The sequence below is a fragment of the Microcebus murinus genome, chromosome 11 (assembly GCF_040939455.1).
Source record: "Microcebus murinus isolate Inina chromosome 11, M.murinus_Inina_mat1.0, whole genome shotgun sequence".
Classification (NCBI taxonomy): Eukaryota; Metazoa; Chordata; class Mammalia; order Primates; family Cheirogaleidae; genus Microcebus; species Microcebus murinus.
In genome coordinates this window covers 83,480,936-83,492,066 of record NC_134114.1, presented here as the reverse complement: position 1 = coordinate 83,492,066, position 11,131 = coordinate 83,480,936, and the positions used below count along the sequence as shown (strand labels likewise).

Below are 11,131 nucleotides of genomic sequence, written 5' to 3'. Positions count from 1 at the left end.
CAGTCCAATATCCCTGAATTCCTAAAATAAATCCCCCTTCTTGCTTAAACACCAACAGTTTCTATAATTTGTAATCAAGACTCACAAATAACATATGATAGAAAACTTAAAAAAAATACTGACATTGGCATTGCAGTCACACTAGTAAAACCTTGATTCTGTGCCGACTCTCCCTTTGCACTTTGACTTAACAACAATGCCAATTTAGCTTGTCACAAGAAAAAATTTAAAAATTTAGTTATAGATCTAATTAGCTTTTGCCATTCATCAAGGCCACCTCCATTCTACAAAATAGAATGTTTAGCTTCCACTGGGCAATAGCAGAACAATAGATTTTGTAAGGTGAAAGCAAGAAAACAAAATAGAAAAAAAAACCAACTGGTTAATATCAAATTACTTTTTTGTAAGAGTTAAAGGAGAGGAGACTTCCTCATTACATTGGCTCAGGTAGACTGGGCTGACCCAGGTAGACTGGGTTGTCTTCCCCAAATTTTTAACAATCTCCTTACTACACAGAAGTATGTATTTCAATCACTCTACATTTTTTTCTACCTTCAGTGCTTTTAGTTTTAAAAAGAACATATAAGATATAAAATTGATTCTCCAGGGAGAAGTATCATAATTTTAGACATAGTAGATATTTGGTCATTTTGCCTGCCTTCCCCCACCATCTAATCAGCTGTTTTGTTGGTTAACTATCATCCTTTGTCAATCCATGTGGTTCTCTGTAGCACTGTTGCCATTCCCTTTGCAGGGATCATCATGTGACCAAGCCTGGCTGACCAGAATACTCAATCCCTCTGGCCATAGTAATAGGCTCAGAGTTTAAGTGGGCTCATTGAGATTATATTTCAGAACTTGCTAAAAGAGGATCACTTTCAAATTTGTTTGAGAGGAATATGTAAACTATTGGCAGCTGTACTGCCTCAGGTTTTGACCCCTAATATTGACCCCAGAACTATTAATAAGAGATTCTCAAACACAGTAGGTCATTAATAAATAACTGCTGGATCAGTAAATGAGAGACCTTGGTTGAGCAGCTAGCCAATAATAAGAGCAAAAAGGGAAAAGTGGAGAAAACAGAGAAATGGAAAAATGGAGACAAAGGAGAAAAATGGAGAAATTGACCAAGGAACCTGTGGATCTAGCAGTAGGTAAAGCCAATTTTATTCCTGGACTTTGCAGACACTCCTGTCTGAGTTAGGCTTCTGTCTCTTGCATCCAAGCAATTAATAAAAAGGCATACACCTTCATATAACTTATACTATAACACATGAAAATCCAGTAAACTCATGATTAGTAAGGAAAATATAATTTGGTTTGAGAAGAGACAGAAAATCCAATTAATTAAGTCTAATTGGTGGTTATAGCAGAAATTAAATGGAAAAAATATCACATAATAGACTGTGGGCAAGACAGTTTTTTCCCCTTTGATTAGGCAAGTTTAAAAAAAAATCAAGGATCATTGCATGAAACAATGGACCAGTTTCATGTAACTTACAAATAGTCCTATCCCAAGAATGAAATACAATATTGGAAATCTTTCATTAAATTAAAATCATTAAATTACCTCATATAAAGAGCTTGATCCTTCAATATAAGCTGAAAACTTATTCAATATTCTATACTTACCTATATCTTAAATTTTTAAAATTTAAAAGTTAGTAGCAAGTTGGTAATAGAATTTAACAAAAGGTATATATCAGAAACTCAGCATACATGCTTAATGATAGACTAAGAGCATTTCCACTGAGGGAACAAGACAAAAATTTCTGCTAAGCACTGTTCATGTCCAACATTTTGGGTTGGATCATAGGTAAAGCAATTCCAACTAAAATTAAATGAAGTATGAATATTGTATAGAAAATAAAGTGTCATCATTTGCAGAGGATGGAATTCTCCTGGATTTTCTAGGAAGAGTATGCTGACAAACTTAAAAATCAGAGTTTTGCAGTGTCATGATAGATCAGAATATAAAAAGCAAATTGTTTTTACCACAAGCAGCAATTACCAATTTTTAAATGTATTAGAGATTTCGCTATAGCAACAAAGGTCCCCAGAAACAAATTTGTCTAAAAGTGTATGATTATATTACAAAAATCTATGCAACAAAAATCTATGCAACCAAGAGAAGCTTGCCCCAAAAAGATCTGATTTAGTCAAGACATACATTGTTCTTGAAGAGAAATACAGTTGACCCTTGAAGAATATGGCTTTGAATGGTGCAGGTCCACTTATATGCAGATTTTGCCAACAAGACACACACACACACTACAGTTTTCCGAAGATGTGAAACCCTCAAATACCAAAGGTGGGGGTGTAGGGGGTGACTGTTTGTACAGGCAGGTTCCACCCTGCAGGACTTGAGGATACTTGAATTTTGTTATCTAAGGAGGTCCTGGAATTGGGTATCAAGGGACAAGTGTACTCAGTATTGTACTTTTCCCCAAATCAATCCTATAAATTTAGTGCAACCCAAATCAAAACTTCAAAAGATACACTTATCAGTAGCCAGAAATTTCTATAAAACATTAGGAAGGCTTTATCTCAAATTTGAAAACATACCAAACAATAATCAAAGCAGTGTATTATTTATTATGAATATCAAAAAGCTCAATGAAAATTTATCACATAATGAAGCATTTCAAACAGAGACATAAAGAATGAACTTTTCAATGATTTTTAAGCAGACATTTAAATAAAGGCAACTCTATACCATTCACTCTTCACAAAAATCAATTCTAGAAATCTAGATAATAACCACTCACAGACATGTCTAAAAAAATATGATAAATGTGAAATGAACACATGATAAATGTCTTAGAAAATAGACAAGTTGCTTTATATTTGAAATATAAGTCATGAAAAATTATCAATTTGACAATATAAAAATATAAAACATCTATACAAAAGACATCTTAAGTATAACTAAAGTGGCTGATTGGGAGAAAACACTGGCAATAGACATAAAGGATTAATATCTATTCATAAGAAAACAAATCCATGAGATAAAAAGACAAATCATTCAACAGAAAAATGAGCAGTGGAGGGAAAAGACAATTCACAAAGAAATATGGTATAAAACAAATCTATAAAAAGATGTCCATCCTGAAATTCAGAAATTTCTGAATATAATTTTACTCATTAGATTAATAAAAATTATGAAAACCTAACATCAAGTGTCCTTAATCATATGGGGAAGCAGGTACTCACTTGTTGCTGAGGGGAGATATAATTGATACAGCCATTTTAGAAGCCACCTGGAAGTATCTCTTCAAATTTAAAATGCTCACATTCTGGCCCAAAATTCAAATCCTAAGCATATGCTACAGAGAAATCCTTATATGCACGTTAAAGACTTATACAGAATGATGTTCATTTCAGCATTGTTTGAAATGAGAAAGAAAAAAAGGAGGAAAACTTCCTTAAGTGTCCATTATAGGTCAAATAGTTTGGAGATATTATGCAAAAGTAAAGAGATTTGGTAAATGTGAATGTACCCAAATAAAAAACCCTGAGTAAAATAAGCAAGTTGCAGAATGATACATACGTATATGTGTAAAAATAAAACTATACATTTTATTTCCTGTGGCTATATATAACACATATAAATACTCATAAAAAAGACCTAGAAGGAGAATTAACAACTATTACTTTTAGGGAGGGTACTGGGATTGAAGATGGTTGTCAAAAAACACTGATGTTTTTTCCAAGTAAAATGTCGTCATATATTACATGTATAATTTAAAATTTAAAGGTAAAGCAATATGCACAGACTGATATTTTAAGGAAAACACATAAAAACAACATTTAATTTGTATTTCTTTCTCCCTGTTTTGATGGCAAATGCACAGGAAAGGTTGTGAAAAATTACCCATCAAAATGATGCTGTAATATCATCTAAAGATATAGCCAATAAAAACAGTACACTCAACTCCTATATGCTCATTTAAAAAAGAAGAAAATTTAGTTCATGATTTGTATAAGCAATACAATTTCAGTTCACAGATCTTATCATGTTGCTTTACTTATTTGACAGTCTTTACTCGCTAGTGGATTGTCTATTAGAATTTTGCCATATCTTTAGTATATAGTATTTGGGAGAGAAATACAGTTTTTAAAATTAGAACTTAAGTCAACATTAACATTTCAGTCAGTGGCTTTAATAAGTCAATATACATTTCTAAAAGAAAAATAAAATTGAGTACAAAACCAGATTGGTTTATTTCCTTAATAGTATACTAATTCTACCTTACATCATTAAATGAAAACACGTTAATATTAAAGGTATCATTGGATAACTCCTTTTAAAGACTGCTCCTTCTGGAGAGTACCTTGTTAAACCCTCTTATCCTAACAATGAACAATAATGTTATTGGTGTTCAAATCTAACAAGACACATTTCATGAATGACACTATTTTTTCATGTATAAACTAAGAATAGTTTTTAGAGCACTTTTTAAGAACTGCTTATTTTTAATTAATATACTGCTAAAGCCTTGAATCATAAAAAGAAAACACTGGTGATGAGCAAAGAGAAAACTGCCAGCGCTACTTGGTTTTGCAATGGTTGTGAAAGAAAAGAATAGTCAACAGTTTCTTCCCAAATAAAAAGGTCATCAGTGAGGAAGGAAAAAACCTTTGAAGGACAACTTCCAAGGAAGTTGGAATTTCCCTTACCTATCTTAGGTATCAGTTTAACCTTCTCCTATAGCAGTTTGTCTTGGGCAAGCGATTGCCACATTTCTGATCCGGTAACAACTTCCTTTAGGAAGACAACAATGGAGAAAGTACCAGGCCAACATTTAAAAATCTGACTCTGTCACCGAGCTCCCAGTAGACCTTAATCAGATGTCTGGTATACTTTCCAGGTCTAAAAGCCAATGATTAATATCTTCATCAAAGGACACCAAGGGAGGAAACAGTCTCCTTTTTTTTGTATCCTAACAGCATTTTTATAACTACATCAAGTATCAGTTTTATCTGACATCTTCAATTCAAATCAGCAATAATTCACATGGAACATGTAGCACCTCTTATATGTAACAGATACCTCAAAAAACATGAGCAGGTCATAATTCAAAAGAGTCATAGAAAAGTAGCTAATGTGAAGAGACTCAGAAAATAAATCATTTGAGTAGACTCTTTAGGTCTTCAAAACAAAAGACAGGTGCAATTTTATTTCAAAAAAGTATTTAGCATTTAAAGTGGAGAATTACTGACTAGTCAGTAGCGCTAGCATTTATTTTCTTTACACACTGAAATCTGGAAAATAAGAAATGAGTTAAATTGAACCCATTTAATATATGTCTTTTAGACAGAAATTTATTTTTATAATAAAGCACTTTTGATATAATTTAAAACACACATGCTTTGATTGAAGAGTGATTGTAAATGAATCCAGTTTTCTTCCACCTGTGATGACAGCTTTGTCATTTCTTCTAAGAGTATTGGCTCTGAAGGAAGCATTTTAAGGTGTAACTGAAAAGAAAAAGATGATGGTTGAATACTTAAGAAAATTAAAATTTTATCTACTCTGGATTCAATTTTTCTACTTAGTATACTAAGAAGATACTACTTTTTTTCTTTTTTTAAGTGCTGGTTTATTACTATTTCCATTTCTCTCTCTTAAATCAAACCTTTTTTTATCATGAGCCCCATTTTGGTACTATCATTCCCTTAGTGGAACTGAAGTAGTTGCAGTTAACACTTTCTTCCACCTAAGGACAGTCCTGATACAGATCCAGAAACAAAGTCCTTGACTGAACACTAAATCTACATTTCTGTGCTTCTATAAGCTTCTCCTTTCAACATAACCCATTGCTAATGAATGGCAGATGGCTCCTTTGCTTTATTTTCCAAAATTTGAGTAAATTCATATCCAGGAACTAAATTTGAGAAAAGATAATTTGTGGCATTTCTATTATTTAATCCTACACGCTACTATCTAAATATCTAACTTCTAAATAACTTTTTAATAATTAGATCAAGTGAAAAACTCATTTTATATATAAATGGGATAAAGAATCATATCCATTATCACTGAAAATCTGCATTATCTACCCACCTCAACACACTGTACCACTAAAGCAGACCCTCAAAACATGAGTTCTCCATTATACTGATCATAAAGCAACTTTGTTGTTGTCAAATCACTTAAAACTCCTTTATTCATGATATTGGTAAATATTTTGATTTCAACAGTAGAAAAAACAAATGTAAAACCTGACTTTTTCTTCATGATCACAGAAAAACTTCTAAAATGTAACTACTTAAAGAAAAAAAGTCAATGGTTCAGTATATTGGGTCAAGTGGATGACACAAAAAGGTCAGGGGGTAGAGTCAAAATTGTGCAGTTGAGTAAAAAAACCAAAAAAGTCAAAACAAAAAAACTACCAACAAACTTCTATCCAGCTGTTCATTATGGTAAGTTACTAGCCACATGTGGCTATTTAAATTCTAAAAAATTAAAAATTCAGTTTCTCAATCACATAAGCCACATATCAAGTATTCAATGGCCACATGTGGCAAGTGGCTACTATATTGAACAGTGTGGATATAGAGCATTCCCATGTTTACAGAAAGTTCTATCAGATAACACTGCTATAGACAACGGCAAACTGAAAGTATTGTCTCACATTAGACTCACCTTTAGAAACAACGCGAGGTATGCCTGGGCTAACTCGAAATCACGCTTTCTATCCAACATCATCCCAATCATTTTCAGGAAGCTCTGCATAACTTCTATAGACCCACCACAGTCAGGAGACAAGCTTCGCAGTTCTGTTTCAATTCCTGATGGGCCTAATTCTTTCAGAAGGTTGAGAGCAGCATCATCTGCATTAAGTTTTTTAAAAAAAACAGTTATGAAGTCATTACAATAACATCACTTTGGAAACTACTGTTTTCCTTTCATCTCCTAAACAAGATATATTTAACACATTAACTGCTATGTGAGTTGTATTTAACTTACACTAGTTTTGAGCCCAAAGCCTCATGTATGTAACTAACATGTCTTTTCATCTTGGGAGACATGAGAACTATTTTTCAAGTTGCTTATAAACTCATGTACAGAAAATAAAAAATAAATTTTTTTATTAAATTAGGAAGGATCGTTTTGTTTTTGAAGTTTGTATTCTATTTTCATAGTAAAACACCATGGCCCCAAAGAAAGACTTTTTCTTCTAGTGTGGCAGTCAATGTGTTAAATGGCGCAGGAAATTCTTTCTGTGGGTTTTTTCATGTTACATGGTAGAATTAAACCCACAATAATTGAAAATCAGTATAAATGAAGAATAAATAAAAAGTACTATTAGGTCATTAAATATGAAATGTCCAATTCTGAATCAAAGGTTTATTATATCTCAAACATGACGCAGTACAGTTAATCAAACTATGTGTCTAAACTATCCACACAGTTTTGCCACCTTAACAGTAGCTTACTTATACCAGCAGCCAAGAAGCCTGGAAAGTGAGTGGTGATGACATTATGAAAGGCATTTTCTACAGCTTGTTGAAAATTGAATATTTTTCCTTGTAACAAGTAGTCCAAAGCCTGGGAGAAGTGGTAGTCAGTTGGTGAAAGGTCTGGTGAATATGGTGGATGACAGAGAGCTTCCAAGTCCAACTTCTGTAGTTTGAGCAGCTTTGTTTGTTGCAACATGTGGTTTTTCAAGAGGATTGGCCTGTTTCTAATGACCAATTTTGGCTGCTTAATTGCAAGAATCTTCATCACTTCATCCAGTTGGTTGCGGTAGATATCTGCTATAATTAACTGACCAGATATGAAGCTATAGTACAGAACACCAGCACTAGAACACCATACAGACATGATTAGCTTTTTTTGATGAGTATTTGGTTTTGTACTGTGTTTAGGCACTTCATCTTTATCCAATCATTATTCCAAACACTTGCAATTATTGAAAAGAATCCATTTTTCAGCACATGTAACAAAATGGTGTGGAAATGGCTTGTCTGTAAGTCATGACAACAAAGAAAGACAAGCTTTGATACCATGTCTCTTCTGAAGATCATCTAATTCATTCAGCACCCATCTAACCAGCTTCTTTACCCTGCCTATTTTCTTCAAATGGTCCCATCTTCTTGGAATAGTAGCGTCAAACCTTGCTGATAATTCACAAGTAGGTTGCGATGCATTTGCTTCCACTGCAGCTTTCAGTTTGTCATTATCCACTTTAATTTCAGGTCACCCACATGGCTCATTTTCAAGATTAAAATCACCAGAATGGAACTTCTTAAATCATCGACATACTATGTGTTCATTAGCCACATCCTTCCCAAACGCTTTGTTGATATTTCAAGCTGTCTGAGCTGCACTGGTTCCACAAAGGAACTCATATACTCAAAAATAACACGAATTTTTGACTTATCCATGGTGTCACAAAAATTGCTCTTAGAAAAATATTTGAAAGTTAATCACAAGCCAAGCTGTACATTTGAAAGAATGAGAACGTACCCTACTCACAAAAAAAAAAAAGCGTGAAAGTGAATCGTCAGAACTATGAACTGTCAAACGTAGTGCTACTTAAGGAAATCGAACATTCCATACTTAATAACCCAATAAAAGCCCTATTTTTGTTTTGTGCATTTTTCAGTAATTCAAGCTTTTTTCCTGCTGTTAATCTAATGCCTTACAACAGATACTTTAAGATGCTTATAAATCACTCAGAATAAATCCTCACATAGGAAGGCTATCAAGGAACATACCAGACTATCAATAGTGGTTAGCACTGGGAATAGGATGAGGTAGGGGAATTTATTTTTCTTTCTTGTTTTTTTTATTATTATAAAATTATAGAAGTACATAATCATTGAGAAATACTAACAAGACAGAAATATATGAAATAAGAGGAAAAAGAATCTATCCTTTATTCTTACCTAGCCCAAATCTTCTACTCCCTAAAAGCACTAGTGTTTCACATGCATACTATGAAAATATACTTAATACACTTATAACCATTGTTATAATATGCGATTATAATTGTAATGACTATGCTTACAGCTTTCTGAAAAAGAACACTATCAATGACAAAAGTCTAATCAATTTTATACCCTTCAGTGTATATTAAGTGATAGTGTTTTCTCTTCTTTGTCCCCCAATAAACATAATAAGTCATTTAAAAGGTCCTAACAGTACCATTCTTTGACTTTTATCAATGTGGACTCAAGTGATATTGGCATGAAAACAAAATTGTTTGGATGATAAAACAAGAGGGTAAGTTAAATTTCTCGGGAAAGTTTGATTTTTTAAATGCTTACAGTTCTTATAATTCATCATTAGCTACAGACTATAGCCTTCAAAATTAAAATATATTAACACACTCAAAAAATAAATTTAAAAATTTATTTTTAAATTTATTCATTTTTATGGCTGGATGTCTACTGTATTGCAAATAGTATTGGTAAATAAAAACAAAAGGCTTGCAAATTATCTGCTATAAAGATGACATAACTTTTACATTTAATTCACAGCAAGGAGGATCTCCTTATTATAAATTTGTCAATAAAAGTGTCCATTCCAAACAGCAAAAAAATCTAATTTTATATAAAGAAAGTGTGAAAAATTTAACAGATTTTTATAATATCAACATTATGAGTTTAGTGCACAAATTCATTTAATATAAAAATAAATTATTTTGGATTAGAACCAAAATTTCAATCCTTTCAATTTTTACTCTCCTCTTTTAGCTACTGAAAAATCTGGTATTTCCTTCAAGTTTTCCTCATATAAAGTAAAACAAGCTGAAGACATTTGTTAAAATATTTTATAATTCAACTTACATTTATTATTAATCAGTCCTTCTTCAAGTTTCAAGCAGAAATCTGATTTTTGAGCCAAAATTCCAAGATTTACCACTTTAGACTTAAACAAAAACAAATATGTTATTCAGAGAAGCACTAGTATTATCCAAAAATGTATAGTTTACAATTAAAAGCTATCATTAATTTACTTTCTACCTCTGTAAAACTAGGTCCTGGTAAAAAGCTATACAAAACATACACTCATATACTTAGAATGCTTCAATTTAGATTTTACCTGCTGGGAATCATTATTTTGTTCAGGTGCAGCATATCTGGGTACAAGGCCAGGAATTGTTGGAATAAAAAATGGTGCTGATTTGGGTACTTTTGGTGGTTCCTTTGGTTTATTCTTTTTCTGATTAAGAGAAAATGAAAAAGAAAAAAAAAAAAACTAAAGTAATCATTCTGCCAACAGTTTCTAATATTTAATTCCAAATCAATTTTAAAGCAAATACTAAAAAATAAAAAAAGGAATGAAACTTTTTCATATTAGAATGTTAAAATAAAACCCCATCTGACCAATACCACAGCTATCCTTAACCTGGGCTTTCCAATGCAGACCTCCAGCACATCCTTGCTGATAAATCAGAAAGAAAATGTTGGAATGCAGGGGAAGCTCTACGACAAACACAGCTCATCTTCCTGAAATATGAATATTTAGGTGAAGACATAATTAATTTTGAACTTCTTTTGTACTGACTATGGCCTCTTTCACAAAATGGGCTAGGAAGCAAAATTTACATAAATGCTTAATATAAAATAGTTTTTAAAAGAACTCTGGAGCCAGAAGCAGACTCTGTCATTATAAGTAATTTGATAATTTTTGCTCAATCAGTTGGGCATTACTTTGATTGTTCCTACCACACGAATCTACGTGTGCTGTTTCAATGCCTTGCATTTAAAGCTATTTCATAAAGTACTCCCCTTTAGAGCAGACAATCTGGACAACATGATGGAGAGATTCCACAACTTTGCTCTGAGACAGCATACGTTTATGCTGATGCCCAATGTTTCAAAAAGTTGGGAAGTGAAAAGAAGCACTTTTAACTTTTATGAGGAAATTTAATGTGAAAACTTCTCTTTTCCTTACTCAAGTTACACATTTACCTTCTGGTGCTAAGTTATTAACTACGAGAATAATTACTACATTTTATTAGTTATTTATGTGTTTAAACTTTTTACCACATCCCACATTGTACCTTAGTATACACATCAGACATAGTGAATATATATATGTGTGTATATTTAACCAACTCAAGTTTTACAAAATACTCTTATTATCAGAAGATAACCTGACATTTTCTACTCC

General features: G+C 32.3%; 1 protein-coding gene across 1 annotated transcript in view; it reads right to left on the bottom strand.

The window, feature by feature from the left end:
- Nucleotides 1–2,566: 2,566 nt before the first annotated feature.
- WDR36 (WD repeat domain 36) overlaps nt 2,567–11,131 on the bottom strand; it is a 37,215-nt gene continuing 28,650 nt past the window's right edge. Inside the window, exons 20-23 of the mRNA XM_012754580.2 lie at nt 10,058–10,177; nt 9,802–9,883; nt 6,650–6,837; nt 2,567–5,481 (exon numbers count right to left, since the gene is read on the bottom strand). Coding sequence (XP_012610034.2) covers nt 5,332–5,481; nt 6,650–6,837; nt 9,802–9,883; nt 10,058–10,177 — 540 coding nt within the window. The 3' untranslated portion in view covers nt 2,567–5,331. The remainder of the gene's footprint in view (nt 5,482–6,649; nt 6,838–9,801; nt 9,884–10,057; nt 10,178–11,131) is intronic.